Here is a 21,313-nt window from a genome sequence, read left to right on the forward strand (position 1 = left end):
AAGATAGCCCTGCTTGTGAGAGCTTACAGTCTAACATCCTACAGTCAGATAGGTCACACTACTTACTACACAACTTGTTTATTATATCAATAATTAGATCTAACCTCAAACTGAAACACATTGGAACAAACACCAGGAAATGGATCTGCAACAGGTGCAAGGCTCAGTACAGAACTGAGGAAAGGTCATGTCAACCACAGTAATTAAGGACAGCTTAGCAACAGGATAAATGTATTGCTTTTTAAAAAAAAAACATATAGTTTTAAAGCTTTTTTTTATAAAATACTTCTTGTATTTACCAACCTGTAATGACCCTACAGTTGCACCATTCATGTAGGTCCAAAACGTCAGCTTGCACTTGGGTCCAGTATTGGAAATAACTGGAGTCATGATAACAGTTGTATGACCAAATTCTCCATTGGAACTGTCCGCATATAAGTACCAACCTTCGTCTGTGGATCTGTAAATTTAAGGTTGTATAGTCAGTAATACAGTTGTTTTATTTGCTCGGTCAGAATAGAGGTTTCTGGAGGTTTACATGAATAGAAGCTAAAAGCCAGATGACAGGGCCAGCAAAGGAGCATGTCATCCCCAAGCCAGCACCTATATAACAAATATGGCCAGTAATAAATTATTCCTTTGCAACTAATAGAGTCTTTTCACTTGCTTCCAGGAATTCAGGAGTTAAGAGAATTAAGAGAATGCTAATAAATCTCAAATCACAAAACTAAATTAACATTATCACGATCAACAAAAGTGATCACAGGCTCTTGTCCTTCTGTCCCTAACTAGCCATTTCAAAGGGGAGCAAGAGGTAAGGTAATTAGTTAAACATATCTTTGCTAATTGGCCATACAGCCACTGGTCTGTGAATTTCAAATCCATTTCCTCCTAGTCTGATGGAACAAACAAAGAGATGTCATTCAGTGTAAATACACAAAACTCATTTTTTTTTGTGCAGTTATCAAAATAAATAAGAAACTTAAAAGCAAGGATTTGGGAAAATTGCTTGACAAAGTTATGTCACAAAATCAGACATGTATAATATATATATAATATATGAATCATAATAACTAACTGACATATAGGGAACATGCAATCATCACGTATTTTCTGAAATGCCATAAAAGTGTCATTTGTTTATATGAAAATGTGCAGGACATTATTGCTCAATGCATTGATTGGGAAGTTATGTTTCTATGATGTATTGCTTGACCCAATTTGGTTAACACCCAGTGGACATTTACTCCCCCGCATAGCCCCCTGCACTGCCCCCTGAATTCATGTCCGGGGGAAAAGTTTCTAAACCCCATAGATAAAATGGCAATTGGTCAGCTCTGGAGACTCGATTAAGTTGAAAGAACTATCCATTTCTGTTTCCTGCTTGTTCTCAGCATACACATTAAGGGGGAGAGTTAATAAAGCTTGGAGAGAGATAAAATTGGAGATAAATAGCACTAACCAGCTCCTAACTGTCACTTTACAGGCTGTGTTTGAAAAATGACAGTCAGGAGCTGATTGGTTGGTGCTATTTACCTTCAATTTTATATCTTTACAAGTTTTATTAAATCTCCCCCTAAATTCCCTAATTGTTATATATCTTTAATTTTTATCCTTTTTCTGTTTATGACTACAGTATGTATTTTGTAGTTGTGTATGTCATTTGTTATGTTTTATATTTATTATTATATATCCCATGAACTGTACCTTGGTTTATTAAATAAAAAATGTAATAAGTGTCGTCCTTGTTACACTAAAGAATCTTCCCTGATTATGCTAACCTTGTTATAAACTTGACTATTAACTCTTTGCATGCTATGTTAACTCTTTAAAATGCTTATGTGATAACTGTTAACTAACAAATTGATTAGTGTGCAAAGTCAGTCCATATGTATAACTAAGTGTTTTTGGGTCCTATTGCCCATAGATGTGTATGATCTCAGACATTGTTTAGGAAGGGGTTAGCATTGGGCGTACTACATTTAAATATGTGACATTCCGTGGTTCTGTACTGTAAAGCCAATCATAGAATAAGTATCACAGAACATACTGTAAATGAATGTTCATTAAAAAGGTCCAATTCATCACAATTGTATATGGGTCATTCCATGTGACTCGCGTTACATTTCATGTTAATGTTTAGAAGTTTAAATGCACCACACACACAAATGAAGCTGAAATTTAACCTTTTAAAAATATGATAATAATATAAGGGTAGGTCGTCATAATTAATGATTAGAAGCAGAGAAAAATGTACACTCTTAGTAGTTACATTTTATTGTGTATATTTACACGACACATGTTACAACAGACTAGACATAGAAACTGAGGGGACTTATATATTTATTTAAACCTAACCTCCTAATTATTTTTACAATGATTGTTACACTAGCTACTTATAAGACCCTAAACTTATAATTGACACACACAAAAAACCATAATGATAACCAGACTATACTTAAAATCAGTTTTGACATCGTGACTCATGTTAAATATGAATGTGACTCATGTTACATTTATATCCCCAGTCAAAGGGCTCTGATACAAATTACTCAAACCTGTAGAATCCATGTGAATTAATCAATGTAGAAAATATTTCATCTGGTGATGATGGCCATTTCCAGTTGCTGCCAGCTTGCTCCATTGTGCTCAGTAAGTATTCACCATCCCTGATGTCCTTAATCTCACCTGGGTAACTCTTTCCATCATATTCAACATAGAACCAGTCACCAACATTAACTACATTATCTGAAGTCACTGTTACAGTTACATTAAGTTCATCAGTAGAAAGAAATGAAGTTGAAAATGTCTTGGCACCTGCAGTAATACAATATAATTTTCATGTAGTGTTTCTTATATTTCATGGAATGACCCATATACAGTGTATATATAAATATATTGTATATATTGTAACACGGGGTGTTGAAATGAGGACTGCAGACAGGCAGGTACTTGGTGAAGCAGTGTCTTTTTAATGGTAGCAGACACTGCACCTTAGCAAACGTGAGCATAGGCCTGGACAAACACAGGCACATAACAGAAAAATAAGCAAACAACTTAAAAGTAAATGTCTCAGCATTCATGTTATACTAATGTCTGTGGACCCTCCAGGTCCTGGCACCCTAATGCTAACCACCACCCCCAGCCTATCGCCTGGCCAGATTGTCCAGCATCAGGAGCAATGAGCAACAGGTGTGTGAGAGTTTTAAACCCTTCCTGTGCCGCTGACTTCCTGCTGGCTCTGGGCGACCTGGAAAACAAGGAGTTCCAAACTTATATTGTAACTGCAGAATGTGCTGGTCTTGTTTTCCTCTCCCTTGGAGGGAGCTTATCCCACCAGAATGTGGGCAATTCAGGTGAGAGACCACCCTTCTCACCACAATATACTGTATATATATATATATATATATATATATATATATACACAGTATATATTCACTTTATTCTATAATTATTTGTCCTAAAAATATACATTTATAAATCATAAATAGTCAGTCGCTACATTTTCATGGCAGGACAAATAAAGTGAATCTGAAGTGCATCTTCTTTTACAAACTTTGTCAGACAGTATATTATTGTATAATTAAATTAATATAGAATGTTTCAATATAGTGTTCCTTGAGAGTGCATATATGTTGATTTAAATAATTTATTTAAGACCACAAAAGATCTTTGACATGATGTTTCCTCACATATTGAGGATTATCAGAGTTTCTGTCCCTATTCCTGGGTGAGTAAATTCCAGCACACATCAAAAAGGGATTGGATTGTGGGCCCGATTCAGAGCCGGACGCTCTGACAGAGCGCTCGCTCTGAATCAGGGCCGGCCTTCTTGTTTTTTAGAGCGGCCTCCTGGCCGCTCGCATAGCTGTGGGTGACCAACCCACACTACCATCGGGCTTGCGACGAGACCCTTGTTGCAGGGTCTCGTTGCCGCAAGCCCCAGAGAGCTTTCGGCTTTAACAGAGCTGAAAGCACTCCCGTGATGTCAGTGGGGCCGGCCCCAGACGGTAGGCGTTCCCATGGGAACGCCTCCGTCTGGGCAGCCGCGCCCCCAGTCTGCCCACCAAAGGGGGCGTGCTGTCACTCTACATCGACAGCACGCCCTCTTTGGTACGAGACCCGGAGCGATGGTTTGCCACCATCGACCCGCTTGCGAGCGCATAGCACTCGCGAGCGGGTCTGAATCAGGCCCTGTGTGTCAGTTGTATCTGTGGGGGAGATTTATCGAAGCTTGGGTCAATCTCCCCAACTGTGTCTGTAGTTTTAACTGGGAACTTGGGGATCATTTAGCACTCAGGCATTCAGAATGGCATTGATCTACACATGCGTTCTCATTGAGGACTATAGTGTAAATAAATGAAGGGATGTGTAGGATTGGCAGGCTTGTTCTTACTGGCAGCATTCATTACAGACATCGAAGCACATGCCAGATTACCCCAAAATACTGCATGCTGATTACTCATTAGGGAAATGAAACTGAATGACATTCAAGTGATTTATTACTCTGTTTACTGACTAATGCAATTCATTACTGGGCTCATTGACTGTAGCATCAGTAAAAGCAAAGCATTTAAATACATTTTAGTGACTGACACCTAAGAGTTGTTTCCCTTGATCATAAAGATGCAGGAAGAGGGAATTACATACAGAGCAATGAAAGTAATTAGATATTTTATGACGTAAACTGATTTATACAATGCATACAATGTTTACACAGGGATATTTAAAGAATGTGTTCAGTACACAGACACAATGCAGCTTGGCAAAAAGTTAGACGCTAGCCTGTAGTGTTTTTAGGGCCTGATTCAACACAGATCACAGGGCCTGATTCAGCACTGACTTGCGGATGTAATGGGAAGTGGGCGGCTTTATGAGTGAGTCGCATTCATTTGCATGTTTCCGCTACGCGTGGGTGAGTGCGATGGCAGAATTGCGATCCGTGCTGAATCAGGCCCTTAGGTAGGATAATGGGGCCTGATTCAGATGTGGACGCTAATGCAATCGCATCGTGATCCCGTACGCAGCTGCTGCGTGGAAATATGCTAAAGCTGTAGCCGCATGGAAATGTATAGAGATGCCCACTGCCGGCTTAGGAGATCTGAGCAAATGCATTTACATACGCAGCGGTGCTCGCAGATACTTCCATAATCAACCATCTGAGTAACATTATGGTTGAGCAGAATGTCCGCAGGAACTGAGATGCTGGCGCCATGTTTTTTGCATATGGAATTGCAGTAGTAGGCTGGGACACACCCCAAAAAAGTGGTGACACACCTGTGTTTTTACCGCCACTCCCTATAACGGTCCCTAAACGTTCCCTGAATGTCAATCACTTTGCACAGAAATCTTTGCTGCGAGCGGCATCGCTAAGGTATGACGCATTTCACCTGGAAATGCATCATCCTGACCCATGTCACACACCTTTCACTAGGAAATGTGCGAGATATGGGTCGGTGACTCCTGGACATTCTGAGACAGTAGACAAGTATGGTGAAAGTGCAACTGTACAAAGTAAACTGGGACAGAAGCTGTATTGCTTAGTGGATATTCTGGCTTGGAATTGGTATGAAATACTGATGGCTGATTAGCCATCAGTTCTCATCCAGATGCCGGAACCCCGATGGGAGGACATCCCAACAGAGGTCGGTAAGTATTGTAACCCTCCCCTCTCCACCCTCATCCCTAACCCTCCCTTGGTGGTGCTTAACCCTAAAACTCTCGGGGTGGTGCCTAACCCTAAGTCCCCCCCAGGGGTGCCTAAAACCTAACCCCACTTCCCACACACTAAAGCTAACCCTCCTGGGTGGTGCCTAACCCTATCCTCCCCCCAGGGGTGCCTAAAGCTAACTCCCCCTTCCTGCACCCTAAACCTAACTCACCGGGGGGGGGCTATCCCTAACCTCCCCCAGGGGGTGCCTAACCCCTCCTTCCCCTAGCCTGACCCTAATCTTTCCTGAGGGGTACCTAACCCAAAATCTCCCAGGGGGTGTCTAAAACTAACCCTCCCCCCTCCGCGGCTACAACCTGTCTGACCTCGTTCACGATGCCAAGCGTCGCAATTTCGGCATGGGGCTAAAGATAGGCATCAGCATTTCGATGCCTATCTTTAGTCCTGGGCCGGCCTTGAACCGTCAGGATTCTGACAGCCGGCATTTCCCGGGCGGCGGTAATTTAACCGCATCCCTTCTGGCTCTGGGGCAGTGATCTCTGAAATGGAGCATATGTATGCACCAGACCTCATAAATCCTGAGGAGAGCTGAGCTGGGCCCTTATGAAGGTGGTTCAGGGTTGTCGGCCCATCCTCTAGTTTTTCCTGTTATACACAATGATTATACATTGTTCCTCTCCTGAGTCATATAATTATTAATATTATTATTACTATTAATACCAACATATTCTGCATTTTTTCCATTGTTTAATAAAATATTACATTATAAGTTGACTCATACAATGTGCTGTTGCCTTCAATGGCATACCAAACCACTCAGACATTGGGCCTGATTCAGAGCCGGACGCAATTAGCGCTCGCTCGTCCAAAAAATAGGGGTGGCTATTCAAATGAACCGTTCGCTCTTTGTGGTCTGTTCACGTCTCTAGGTCTGAACGAGCGAACAAAACTTGCGGTCGTTTTTTGGATAAATACGCCCCCTGGCCACTCGCATCCTACGTCATGTCCGCTATTTATTAGATTAATCGAGTACATCGACCAGCGTATGAGCTGCTCGCTATTCTTGTGGTTGGTTTTTGCTACCACAATCTTGCGAGCAGTTCTGGCTATAAAATAACCTAGTGACGTGTTCAGTGACGCTGCTGTTTTAATTATGCACACCCATAAAATGCCCGTTTTGACCTTTAAGCACGCCTGCGTTCGGATCTCCACTCCCCGTTTTCAAGCACCTTCCCCTGTTACCACCCACATACGCCTCCTCCTGTCACTCAAAATAGCAGGCATTCGCTATTTAGCGAACAAACGATTTTCGGCCACACTGACTGGTTCGCGCATGCGTATTACGATCCGTACGCATGCGCAGTTGGGCAAACATCGCTCAGAGCGAGCGTACTGCCGCTTACGAGCGGCTCTGAATCAGGCCCATTGTGTATTTCTGTTCACAGCCTCTAAAATCTGCAATGAAAGTTCTCGATACAGTAAGATAAGGAAGGGTGAAAGTGATTCAGCCATTTTGCTCGTCCTACCTAGAGTGTAGAAAATTTTTGGCAAGTCTCAAGTTTTTACATACTTCAGAATTTCTTGGCGAGAAAGGTCATACAGTAAAGTTATTTATTTATTTATTTTAAATTCTTTTGAAATGTTTTTTTTTTTTGCTACAAATTCTAAAAGTTGCCCTAACAAATATCACTCTGAACTAGGGGTGAGCGGGTTCGGATTTCTGAAATCCGAACCCCCCCGAGCCCCCCCGATCCGAGTCAGATCCGAGTCAGGCTTGACTTTTCCCGCCTGACTCGGATCTGAAATCGAGGCAAAACGTCATCATCCCGCCTTCCGGGTCTCGCGGGTTTTGGATCCTATATAAGGTACCCGCGTCGGCGCCATTTTCTCACTCGGCTGTGGACAGTGAAGAGGGAGGGTGGGAGTTAGGGCTGGCTGGGCTGTGTAGTGTAGTGTAGTGCAGAGTAGTGTTGTGCTGTGCTGTGCTGCGCTGTGCTGCTGTTATCCATAGGGGCTGTGTCCACTACTTCAAAGTCCATAGGGGCTGGCTGTGTTGTGCTGTGCTGCTGTTGTCCATAGGGGCTGTGTCCACTACTTCACAGTCCATAGGGGCTGGCTGGACTGTGTTGTGCAGTCAGTTGTCCATAGGGGCTGTGTCCACTCCAAAGTCCTGTGCAGTGGCCCAGTCCTAAAGGGGTGCTGTAGTGTTGTCCAGGGGGTGCTCTGTCCGTCAGGGGTGCTCCCCCCAAGTGCTAGAAAAAAATATATTTTTTCTGTGTTTGTGAATTGTGTGTGCAGTAGCCGCACGTGCATCAACAAAGTAGTGCCAAGCGTGCGCCTGTGTCATAAGTAAAGGGCCGGCTGGCTTGACCGTTAAAGGGTGCTGTAACCCCCAAAGTACACTCCAGTCCAAACCAAAAAAAAAAATATTTTCTGTGTTTGTGAATTGTGTGCGCAGTAGCCGCACGTGCATCAACAAAGTAGTGCCAAGCGTGCGCCTGTGTCATAAGTAAAGGGCCGGCTGGCTTGACCGTTAAAGGGTGCTGTAACCCCCAAAGTACACTCCAGTCCAAACCAAAAAAAAAAATATTTTCTGTGTTTGTGAATTGTGTGCGCAGTAGCCGCACGTGCATCAACAAAGTAGTGCCAAGCGTGCGCCTCTGTCATAAGTAAAGGGCCAGCTGGCTTGACCGTTAAAGGGTGCTGTAATCCCCAAAGTACACTCCAATCCAAAAAAATATATATTTTCTGTGTTTGTGAATTGTGTGCGCAGTAGCCGCACGTGCATCAACAAAGGAGCAGCGCCAAGCGTGCGCCTGTGTCCCATAAGTAAAGAGCCGGCTGGCTCATTTCTTAAAGGCTGGTGTAACCCACAAAGTGCACTACTCTCCAGCAAAAATAAAAAAATATTTTCTGTGTTTAGCCGCACGTATATATCAAATCGATATAACATAAATGGAGGACCAAACTTTCTCCGATAAAAATTAAATAGAGAAAGATCAAGAACCACTTCCTCCTAGTGCTGAAGCTGCTGCCACTAGTCATGACATAGACGATAACATGCCATCAACGTCGTCTGCCAAGGCCGATGCCCAATGTCATAATAGAGGGCACATACAATCCCAAATGACAAAGTTCAGGAAAATGACCTTGAAAAAAACATTTAAATCAGCTGAAGAGAAACGTAAACTTGCCAATATGCCATTTACGACACGGAGTGGCAAGGAACGGCTAAGGTCGATCCCTAGTATGTTCATGACGAGTGGTTCAGCTTCATATGACGATGGAAGCCCTCCTCCCACTAAAAAAATCCAAAGAGTTAAGCTGGCAAAAGCACAGCGAAGAACTGTGCTTTCTAAGAAGATATCACAAATCCCCAAGGAGAGTCCAAGTGTGGTGGTGGTTGCGATGCCTGACCTTCCCAGCACTGGACGGGAAGAGGTGGCTCTGTCCACCATTTGCACGCCCCCTGCAAGTGCTGAAAGTGGCACCCACAGTCCACTTGCTGATATGCAAATTGAAGATGTCACTGTTGAAGTACAACAGGATGAGGATACTGGTGTAGCTGGCGCTGAGGAGGAAGTTGGCGAGGAGGATTCTGATGGTGATGTGGTTTGTTTAAATCAGGCTCCAGGGGAGACAGTTGTTGTCCGTGGGATGAAAAAGCCCATCACGGTCATGCCTGGGCAGAAGACCAAACATTCCACCTCTTTGGTCTGGCAATATTTCTATCCAAATCCGGACAACAACTGTCTTGCCATATGTACCATATGTAAAGGTGAAATAAGTAGGGGTAGGGACGTCAACCACCTAGGAACATCCTCCCTTATACGGCACCTGCAGCGCATTCATAAAAAGTTACTGTCAAGTTCAGAAACTTTGGCTAAGACCGTAAGCAATCCAGGGACACCTAAATCCCGTTGTCCTGTTGTATCCAAGCGCCTGCAAACCACACCGTCAACTCCCTCCTCGTCAATTTCCTCCTTAGTCAGGATCGGAAGTAGTCCTGCAGGCCATGTCACTGGCATGACTGACTCTCCTATCCGGGATTCCTCCGGAGGATCCTGCATTGCTACGCCTACTGCTGCCGCTGCTGCTGTTGCTGCTGCTGGGAGTCGTTCATCATCCCAGAGAGGAAGTAGGAACACCACTACTTTTACTAAACAATTGACCCTCCAACAGTCCTTAGCGAGGAGGATGAAGTACGACAGCAGTCATCCTGAAGCAAAACGTATAACTGAGGCCTTGACTGCTATGTTGGTGTTAGACGTGCGTCCGATATCCGCCATTAGTGCAGTGGGATTTAGACAATTGATGGAGGTAGTGTGTCCCCGGTTCCAAATCCCGTCTAGATTCCACTTCACTAGGCAGGCGATACCGAGACTGTACAGAAACATCAGAAAAAGTGTCCTCAGTGTCCTGAAAAATGCCGTTGTACACAATGTCCACTTAACCACGGACATGTGGACAAGTGGAACAGGGCAGACTAAGGACTATATGACTGTGACAGCCCACTGGGTAGATGTATCACCTTATGCAGCAACAGCAGCAGCGTCACCAGTAGCAGCATCTCAGAAACGCCAGCTCGTTCCAAGGCAGGCTACGCTGTGTATAACCGGTTTCAGTAAGAGGCACACCGCCGACAACCTCTTAGAGAAACTGAGGGAAATCATCGCCCAGTGGCTTACCCCACTTAGACTCTCCTGGGGATTTGTGATATCTGACAACGCCACCAATATTGTGCGGGCATTACATCTGGGCAAATTCCAGCACGTCCCATGTTTTGCTCACACAATAAACTTGGTGGTGCAGAATTTTCTGAAAAGCGACAGGGGCGTGCAGGAAACGCTTTGGGTGGCCCGAAAAATTTCTGGCCACTTTCGCCATTCAGTGACTGCGTGCCGAAGACTGGAGCGCCAGCAAACACTCTTGAACCTGCCCCGCCATCACCTGAAGCAAGAGGTTGTGACGCGGTGGAACTCAACCCTCTATATGCTTCAGAGGATGGAGGAGCAGCAAAAGGCCATACAAGCCTATACATCCACCTATGACATAGGCAAAGGAGGGGGTATGCACCTGACTCAAGCACAGTGGAGAATGATTTCCGTGTTGTGCAAGGTTCTCCAGCCCTTCGAACTTGCCACACGTGAAGTCAGTTCAGACACAGCCAGCTTGAGTCAGGTCATTCCCCTCATCAGGCTTTTGCAGAAGCAGCTGGAGAAAGTGAAGGAGGAGCTAAGACGGAGCGATTCCGCTCGGCATGTGGGACTTGTGGATGAAGCCCTTCATTCGCTTTGCCAGGATTCCAGGGTGGTCAATCTGTTGAAATCAGACCACTACATTTTGGCCACCATGCTCGATCCTAGGTTTAAAGCCTATGTGGTGTCTCTCTTTCCGGCCGACACAAGCCTGCAGAGGTGCAAAGACCTGCTGGTGAACACACTGTCAGCTGAAGCGGAACGTGACACGTCAACAGTTCCTTCTTCATTTTTCCCGCAACTGGGGCTGCCAGGAAAAAACTTAGGTATCCTAAGCAACCCACTGGCGGTGATGCAGGGCAGGCAGGACCAAGTTTGGACATCTGGTCCAGACTGAAGGACCTGGCAACAATTTCTGACATGTCTACTGTCACTGCATATGATACTGTCACCATTGACAGAATGGTGGAGGATTACATCGGTGACAGCATCCAAGTAGGCATGTCAGACAGTCCGTACCTGTACTGGCAGGAAAAAGAGGCAATTTGGAGGCCCCTGTACAAACTGGCTTTATTTTACCTGAGTTGCCCCCCCTCCAGTGTGTACTCCGAAAGAGTGTTTAGTGCAGCCGGGAACCTTGTCAGCGAAGGCGTAGGAGGTTGCTTCCACAGAATGTGGAGAAGATGATGTTCATCAAAATGAATTATCAGCTCTTCCAGGGAGACCAGCCTCCAGAACGTACAGAAGGACCTGTGGTGGTGGATTCAAGTGGGGACGAGTTAATACTTTGTGAGGATGAGGATGTACACACTGAAGAGGGTGAGGAATCGGTGGATGAGGAGGATGAGGACGACATCTTGCCTCCATAGAGCCAGTTTGTGCAGGGACAGATTAATTGCCAGCTTGTTTTGTGGGGGCCCAAACGAACCAATCATTTCAGCCACAGTTGTGTGGCAGACCCTGGCGCTGAAATGATTGGTTTGTTAAAGTGTGCATGTCCTGTTTATACAACATAAGGGTGGGTGGGAGGGCCCAAGGACAATTCCATCTTGCACCTCTTTTTTTTCTTTGCATTATGTACAGTTTGGGGCCTAGTTTTTCAAACTGCCATCCTGTCTGCCACTGCAGTATCATGCCTAGATGGGTCACGTGTTTGTGCCGCCCACTCGTGTCGCTTAGCATAGTCATCCAGCTACCTCGGTGCAACCTTTTGGACATAAAAACACTATTGTGAGGTGTTCAGAATAGAATAGAAATTAGTGGAAATTAAGGTTATTGAGGTTAATAATAGCATAGGAGCAGAAAAACCTACAAATTCTGTGATTTTAGCTGTTTTTATGCTTTTTAAAAAAAAAATACAGATCCAAAACACAAAACCCAGAACCCAAAACACGGAAGGGTGGTTTTGGCAAAACCAATCCAGATCCAAAACACGAAGAAAGAGCCAGATCCAAAACCAAATCTCAAAACCCGAAAAGTGGCCGGTGCACACCCCTACTCTGAACAAGTGTAAACTGGAATTATTAGGGTTTTTTTTTTTTACCATAATACAGCTTTGAGTACACAAGTGCTACTTAACCGATTTTCAAACCTCATTATTTGCCCGTGTGTGACTGCAGCAGTAATCGAGCGCAGCTTAGACATTGCTGATACATTAGCCACCTGTTTCTGCTAAGCATCAATTAATCCTATGTGAATACGACATTTACGACACGGTTAAATATCAATCATGTGCGTGGAGCGAAACATAGAAGTAGAAATAAAAGATTTTGTTAATCGATTACCTGAAATTAGAACTAATATAGCAAAAGGTCCAACAAATCTAACTGCAGGAGATAGACAAATCTATAGCCGGGCCCTGAAAAATTGTGCTTACCGAGTCTTGTGAATAAGACTCTATACCGACTGCTCAGCAGCGATAAATGGTTGCACAATGGCTTCCTTATCCATCGGGACATTGCAAACGTGCGCACAAAGGGCCTGATTCAGACCCGCTCACTCTGACAGAGCGCTCGCCCTGAATCAGGGCCAGGCTTTTTTTTCTTAGAATGGCCTCCTGGCCGCTCGCATAGCTGTGGGTGACCACCCACAGCTACAGCGAGCGGCCATGATGATGGTCGCGATGGTCAAGACCATCGCGACCATCGAGCTTGCGACGAGACCCTTGTGGTAGGGTCTCGTGGCCGCAAGCCCCAGAGAGATTTTGGCTCTAACAGAGCCGGAATCTCTCCACTGACATCACTCAACATCGACAGCTCGCCCCCTTTGTTGCGATACCCGTAGCTACAGAGTGCCCTCGCTAGCCGGGTCTCGCACATGCGCACGACGGAGCCAGCTCAATCGTGCGCATGCGCTGTGGGCCACCATCGACCTGGTTGCGAGCGCTCACCGCTTGCGACCGGGTCTGAATCAGGCCCAAAGAGCGATGATTGAATGGGAAAAAATTGCAGCATGTTTTCATTACAGTAAGAGAGTTCAACTAAATGGGAAAAACAAATATACAAGGGGATAGAGGAGGGCCAATGGTGGCCTTTATCATTTTGTTTTATAGCCAAAGATAAATGGAGTGAGGCAAACAGAAAAATAAATTGTTAGTTTAGTGTCGTTGCCATAGTCGCTGCTGAGACTTTATGCTAATGCCACTACAAAGCCCTTCCCTGGTGTACATCCGTGCCTTTCTAAGGACTGAGGGCCTAATTCTGACCCGCTCGCGAGCGCTGAGCGCTCGCAAGCGGGTCGATGGTGCCCAAGTGCGCATGCGCGAGACCCGAATAACAACGGCCAAGCCGTCGTTAAGAGTCTCGCACCAAAGGGGGCATGCTGTCGATGGTGATTGACAGCACGCCCCCTTTGGTGGGCGTGCCGGGGGCATGGCTGCCCAGACGGAGGCACTCCCATGGGAACGCCTACCGTCTGGGTCCGGCCCCACTGACATCATTAGTGATGTCAGTGGGAGTGCTTTTGGCTCTGATAGAGCCAAAAGCACTCCTCGGCTTGCGGCAGCGAGACCCTACCGCAGGGTCTCGACGCAAGCCTGATGGTAGCGATGGTCTTGACCATCGCGACCATCATTTTGGCCGCTCGCTATAGCTGTGGGTGGTCACCCACAGCTATGTGAGTGGCCAGGAGGCCGCTCCAAAAAGTAGCAGGGGCGGCCCTGATTCAGAGCGAGCGCTCTGTCAGAGCATCCGGCTTTGAATCAGGGCCTGAGACACCTACTTTCAGCATCCGTAAATGTTGAAATATCGCTGGCTGCGTCCTTAGACCATACTTGCCGACAATCAGCTCCCTCCTTCCTGGAGGGAGCTGATTGTCGGCTAACAGCGGGGGCGTGTCCTGCCAGTGCTGACAAATTGGGGGCGGAGCCACGCAATTGCATCATAGTGGCCCCGCCCCTCTTCACAATGCCGATATTTTCGGCATTGTGAAGCAGGGGGCGGGGCCACGATGACACGATTCAGCTCGAATCGCGTCACCGCCCCCCCCCCCCGCTGTGGGGATTTCTAGTTAATTCTGGGGAGAGGACGGAAGGGTTGGCAGATGCCGGGATGCTTGCCTGTCTATCCAGGGGGCCGGTAGCGGCACCCGATATTCGGGAGGCTCACGGCCAAATCGGGAGGGTAGGCAAGCCTGCTTTAGATATGTCATCGAAACTTGCACCTGCCGTATAGCAGTTGCAGTTTCTCCATCTCAGTATGGCCTCAAATGGGAGTGGTTCAGCGTCTTTGTAGGCAACCGCTTTCAGTGACTTACCCATTACGCATCTGCAACATTCCCATAAGACGCAACATCTCAGTGCATCTTTATAGCCACCCCCCCTGTTACCTCCTAGTCACTGTCCAGGAAGGCCCCTTACATTTCTGATAGCATGCGCCCAAATCCGTAACCCTGTATGAACAATGCTCCCACACCCAATCCCGGGTTGCGAAGAGCCTTTAGGATTCCTCTGCCCCTGTCCATCTCCTTCCACTGGACATCGGGGTTTTGTGCGCTTACATGAACCCGAGTTCATACAGGCGCATTAGCGCTGCCGAGTCAGACTAGGCTGTGCTACTGTACTTTTCACTGCTATGAGAGTAACAGTGAAAAGATTTGTGGAGACAGCTGATTTTCAAATCAGCTGTTTCCATGCCAGAGCAATAATGAATTGCTCTGGTGCTCGCGGCGAGTCAGAATAACCTGATATTTAACATAATAAATATAAGTAAGGTGGAATAATGTTATATTAGCTGTGTGGGGTGATATGTACTGTACATGAAGCACATACAGTAATTTACCAGACTGGGGTATAAATCCAGCTGAGAAGTAACACTAAAGTATCACCAGAGACCTTGGTTAACCTGATTCGCGATCATTAAGACAAAGTGCATTTCATATGCAAGGAGTAAAATTAAACACCCGAGCCATTTAATGTCTGACTACGGGTGTCGCGAAAAGATGGATTTTGCGTCCGCATGGGCATAACTGTGCCGGATGCAAATGGTATAAACATGTAACTTGTTATTTCTTTTTGTTTCTTTAACTTGGTATGGAAAGTTCTGTATGTAGAAAATGATAAGCCCTTTTAACAAAGGTTGAAAGAGGTTATAGGAAGTTGTGTTCCTGTCCAGCCATAAATGTCCAATGACACTGTTTACATTGTATATATCTATTCTCTGTAGAAGAAATGCTTTTCAAATTGTATAAATGAGAGTTAATAGACTGGCTAGTGTTTACTTATTGCCCTAAGCTCAGGGAACAAGTTGTTAATGTCTGTGGTTTACTCACTTGCAGCAGGTATCAAAGAGTGGAGTCTGGTTATAACCTCACAGGGGATCAGGCTTTCAGGCCAAGGAAAGACAGACCGACCAGCCAGGTGTCAAATCTTTCCTCTAGTCATCTGCAAGAAGTGTCCAGTTCTGTGGACACGAGCTAATCTCTGAGCTCCAAACAGGGTGGAGTGAGCAATGATTAATTAAATGAACTAACCCCTGCTCAAGTGACCAAGAAACCCTGTGTTACAGTCACCTAAGCAATGGAAGGGTTAAATTACCCCAAGGGAGGGGAGTGACCCAGAGCTGCCTGGAGAAACAGGCATAAAACTGTAACTGACTTCTGGGTCAGTGTTCATTTCTGAGGGGCTATCGTGTGGTACAGATTGAATCGGAGTTCATCACTAGGGCTGCCCCTTCCACCAAATCACTTAAGACAATGGTGTGGTTTGTTTCTTCCCTTTTATTTTATTTCTGAAATTGTAAGTAACTTGTGTGCAACCTTTTATTTAATATTATTATAATCTTGTAATTTTTTGTAACTAAGCTTTGAAGGTATTCTTGAAGTAAAACATTAATTCTAGTTCTGGAACTGTGTTTTTATGATCCAAGGCCTAAACTTGGCCCACGTTACCTATTTCTCTAAATGTGTATGCAGGTGAGAGCAAAAGCTCACCTTATGCTGAAGCATTAAAGTTACTTTTGTTGGTGGCAGCTTCCAGGTATTTAACCACGCGAGTTAACTTGTAAAAGTCACGGGCAGCGATTCTCAGATTGGCATATCTGGAGAGATCGGCCAGAGGCCCGTGACAATTGGTGGCAGCAGTGGGATAATAATAAGTGTTTTATTTTTATAAAAAGTTAAGTGAAGGAGGGAGTACTCAGAGAGAGGAACCCAAGTTCACCAGTTACCAGAACTCAAAGCCTATATTAGGTCACACTGTGAAAGCAATTTCTGTTTCCCCACCCCTGTTCTATTATTTTTACTTTGGAGAACAATGGTGATCTACAGAGAGCTCAAGAAGGAAGATCTTGAGGTGTGGTGTAGGCAGAAGGGTCTGCCCACTAATGACCAAACCAGGCAACAGATGATCAAAGCCCTCATGGACGCAGTCCCGCAACAAGAAGCTGAAGGGGATCAAGTGGATTCTGTGGCTGTTGTTGAGGAGCAGATGACACTGGAAGTTATGGGGCCCATTCGTCGTAGATCAGACTCCTCTGATAACTCCAGTGGGGTCAGTGCCCCGTAGGCGGCTCTGAAGTATGTGAAAGAGTGTGACCTGGCTATGGTACTGCAGCTTGTGAAGAAGTTCCATACTACAGAGGCAGCAGAGCGTCAAGCTGCCCTGGACCTGGAGGCTGCAGAATGCAAAGCTGCCATTGACCTGGAGGCTGCGGAACGCAAAGCTGCCATGGACCTGGAGGCTGCGGAACGCAAAGCTGCCATGGACCTGGAGGCTGCTGAATGCAGAGCTGCCATGGACCGAGAAGAAAAGGAGGCTGATTGCAAGCTCCAGTTGGAGTTGGCTAAACTCGCCCATCAGCCTGTAGTTAGCGATGCAAATTCCCACCGACCACGTCAAGATCAATTTTCAGTGATGGAAAAGGATGGTGAACTGGACACCTTTTTCAGGACTTTTGAAAAGACTTGCCGTCAATTTCAATTGGACTCGGATCTGTGGGCCAGTTATTTAACCCCTGGCCTAAGAGGGCAAATGCTGGATGCGTTCGTTGACCTTCAGCAGGAGATGGATGGGAACTATGCCAAAATCAAAAAGGCATTGATGGCCCGATTCAACATTACCCTGGAGGCTTACAGGCAGAAGTTCAGAGGTCTAACATGCAGTGCCTCTGATACTTATGCAGAACTGTCCGCACAGCTAACAACCTTCCTGCAGCAATGGCTGGATGGGCAGATATGACTTTAGTTCATCTCACTTTAGTGGACCCGGGGAACTTTATTCCTGGAAAGTTAATTGCCGTACGCGGTGTCGGGGGAATCCACTCTAAAGTAGCCATGGCTCGGGTATACCTGGACTGGGGGGTGGGCAGGGGTTTCCGGAAGGTGGGTGTGTTGCCCCATCTACCCACAAAAGTGTTATTGGGGACTGACCTAGGTCGTTTAAGAGCTACCTATGTGACTGAATCTGATGTATCAAATACAATGCCAGTTTCTCCCACTAACCTCATTCTTCCTCAGGTGGCAAGTGAGCCAGATGAGGCACCAATGCCTAGGTGTAAGAGTGGGGCAATGATGTCATGTAATAATGAAAATGCAAGTGTGTTGATTTGCAGGTCTATTCTTCAGTGACAGACCTAACTGGAATATATGGTATTTATAGTATAAAGCATATCTTTCAAAGTGATCACACTAAGCTACAAATAATAGACACAGGTCTGGGAGATATAAATAAAGAGAGATCCTGCTACTTAATATTTATTTAATAAATTAGACAGCGGTACTTGGAAAACCTTTTTTAATTCACTTTATTCTATTTTTTTATATCATTCACATTAATTTTGTTTGAATTCTTTTTTGAGAACTTTCTATTTTGTTTTAATATTTCGCCATACTGGTGTCCCTACAAAATATGTTTTAATAACATAATAATAAATATCAAAAATTTTAACAGATATAAATTATCATAATATTTTGTGGAACATAAGAGCCAATAGAGTGTACCGAACTATATAACTCTATATTTTTCTGTCTTGCTTTTTGTCTGTAACTTCTTGGTGCAGAAGGCTTTGAAGGGTTGGGCGCTTTTGGCTCTGGTTCCTCCAGACACCCAGCGTCCTATTGATTTGCAAATTCTGGCGCGATTGTTGCAGTCCTTTTTATCTGTTTGTTCGTCTGATCTTGAGGTGCGGTTGTTCAGTATGGCGTTCTTGATGGCGTATCATGGGGCTTTCAGGGTTTCGAAGCTTGGGATGCCCTCAAAATGGCCCTCCCTTCACTGCTCTCTTCACATGTTTTTATAGATGACTAGGCGTTGCTGTGCAGAATTCGACGGTCTAAGACCGATCAGTTGGCAAGGGGTAATTGAGTTTCCATGCCGGCTTGCTCAGATGCTGCAGTGTGTCCGGTGGTTTGGGCTAGGAGATATGAAGACCTTCGTCTTTCAGTAAAAGGAGGGGCTTGGTTAATGCATGCCGATGGATCCCCAATGACCTGTTTTCAATTTGGTTGGGTTCTTAAATGATGCTTGGAGGCGATTGGCCTCTCGGCAAGAGTACGGGACTCATTCCTTTTGTACCGGGGCAGCTACGTCGGCCACTGCATCAGGTTCCTCAGTGGAGGAGATAAAAGCAATGGAGCGCTGGAAGTCCAATGCCTACAGGCGGCATATCCACCCTCGGTAAGTGTATGGCATCCCAACATGAATGATTAGCTACTCGTCACTCTGGTGGGGGTCTTGAGGAATTTCTGTTTTACCACTGGCTTTTATCCCAGGCTGCTGCTGGCTGGTGGATGTTTTGTGTCATTGCCTCAGGTCAAGTTGGGATCCCTTCTCTATTTATTCCCTCCAGATGTTGTGCATATGAATGATGAGGGTTGTTTTTTTTTTGTGGAGGACCTAGTTAGGGGTATTTTAAAGGTTATGGATTAGGTCATGGTGGCGGCACGGCCCTCGGCTGAGGTCTGTGGTTGGCGGGAAAGAACAGTTGCAGTCGCCATTTGTCTATGGAGCTTCAGGTTCTCTCTCCCCCAATACATGGCTTGGGCTGATTCTTCCCTACTGGGGTCAGTGATACCATCGCTCCAGGTGAGCTCATGTTGTGTCATTGGGGCGGGAGGTGGATACTTTGTGCGCAGTAATGGGCTGGCTGGTCGCCTCTCATTTTGGTAGGAGTGGAGTATGGAGTGACAGTTGGTGGATCTTGCATTGTGGGGCCGTTCTTTCGGTACCACCATTCTTTGTCTGTCTTTTCTTTCTTCTTAGATTATTTAGTATTTTAGTTATCTGCTAGTTTAATTAGTTAGTTTGACTAGGAAAATAAATAAAAGCTGACCTTCCTTTCCCCTTAAGCAAGTCTCGGTGTCATTATTTCATTACTGTTATGGTTACTGGTTTTGCACTACACTGGGAGTGGGAAGACATGCATCTGGTGATGGAGAGTTTAATTCTTTTTGTGATACTTCAGTTGTTCTGCTGGTAGATGACCTGGATTTTATACAAGTACAATTTACTTTTCTGTAAGCCAATAAATAAACTGCATTCGATCTACAGTATGTTCCATTATTGCTCCTTTGTCGAGTCCTCTCCAATCAAACTCAGTGTAGTGGTTGCAAATTCGCATAAAGTCACAGAAGTGTTACCGGCAAAATATACACAGACGCCATTGCGAGTAGCTCAGAATCAGCCCCTTTGTGTATATGGTATAAAATATGTGCACTACATAAAATTTATTACTTTGTACTCTATAATGACACCGTTATAATTGGATTACAGGAGGGCTTTACTCCGATAGGGCTAGCAAGGCACAGATTCATTGTACATTGTAGAGTGATGTTTTGCACCATTGGCTCTGTAGTAAAAAGTCCTCTAAATTTTAATACCTTGTTATTTCATTTGCAATTGTTACCACGGTAACATCTACTGTGTTAGGGGTTGTGAATGATAGGTGACACTGAAACTGCCAAGTGAAAGTCAGTGAACAAGGCAGACGTATGCAGAAAAAAAGTAATATTGGATTAAAAAAAAAAAAATTACTTATCAGCGTTAGAATGATAAATATATTTTTATTGATGTGCTGAATTATAGTTGGATTAAGAGATTCTCTCCAGACAATGGCTTAGATAAAATTTAGATAAAACCAGAGAAAATCAAGTTTACTGTATAATAAATGCATCTATTGAGGCAATTTAAGGGAATAGCGAGGAAAAGCCAGAGTCATTTTGATCTTAAGCGTCTTTGTGACTGGATAAAGATAGAGCACTCAGCTTGTTTTATTCTTCTGCTATATTGTAATGTGGGAAAGTGCAAAATGAAGAAATAAGCCACAATTTAGCAACAGTATTATAATAACAATATATCAAATTTGTCTCTTCAACTATGGCACAATTCTTTGGGTCACAAAATGTGTGCCAGACAATGTAGACTAAAAATTTTACCTAACAATCTTTCTTTATGCATAACACAGATACACTTTGCATCTTACATTTTCGGCTGCATAAACATTTACTAAAGCACAGATGAGGGTTATTTACTAAGAAAGTGGGAAGGTCCTGTAACCAAATTATTAAACAATGTGTAATTAGCCTTGACAGATGCCTTGCAAGTTAGACAATGACTTGCTGTTATCATTTACAGCACTTAGAAGATACAGTAATCCCAGATATCAGCACGGGGGAGGGGGGATTTTAATGCTGGGTACAAACTTGTCGATATATTGTTCGTTCAACATGTGCAGACAATATGGTCTGTAAGCTCAATTGGATTTGGGTCAACGAAACATGGTTCATATACTGTAGACATCGTTTAATGACCTGTGGATGAGGGGCATTGTCATCCAAAATAACACCACTCCTGTCACAATCCGGAGATATGCTCTTCCACTCTTGCCCTTTGCCGAGATTCTATTTGCTAACTGAATGCATGAGCCACACCTGCAAGGAATTCTGTTGTTGTCGGAATGTAATCTTTGGGTCCACAATACCAATGTTGCATTCATAATGCCAACACCATATG

The 21,313-nt window shown here is 44.8% G+C and overlaps 1 protein-coding gene across 1 annotated transcript in view; it reads right to left on the bottom strand.

The window, feature by feature from the left end:
• Positions 1 to 21,313, bottom strand: part of MALRD1 (MAM and LDL receptor class A domain containing 1) — a 612,799-nt gene that overhangs the window by 350,403 nt on the left and 241,083 nt on the right. Inside the window, exon 21 of the mRNA XM_088478591.1 lies at positions 304 to 460. Within this exon, the coding sequence (XP_088334717.1) occupies positions 304 to 460 (157 nt within the window). The remainder of the gene's footprint in view (positions 1 to 303; positions 461 to 21,313) is intronic.

This window comes from Taudactylus pleione, unplaced genomic scaffold (assembly GCF_031769625.1).
Source record: "Taudactylus pleione unplaced genomic scaffold, aTauple2 ptg000216l, whole genome shotgun sequence".
NCBI classification, from domain to species: domain Eukaryota; kingdom Metazoa; phylum Chordata; class Amphibia; order Anura; family Myobatrachidae; genus Taudactylus; species Taudactylus pleione.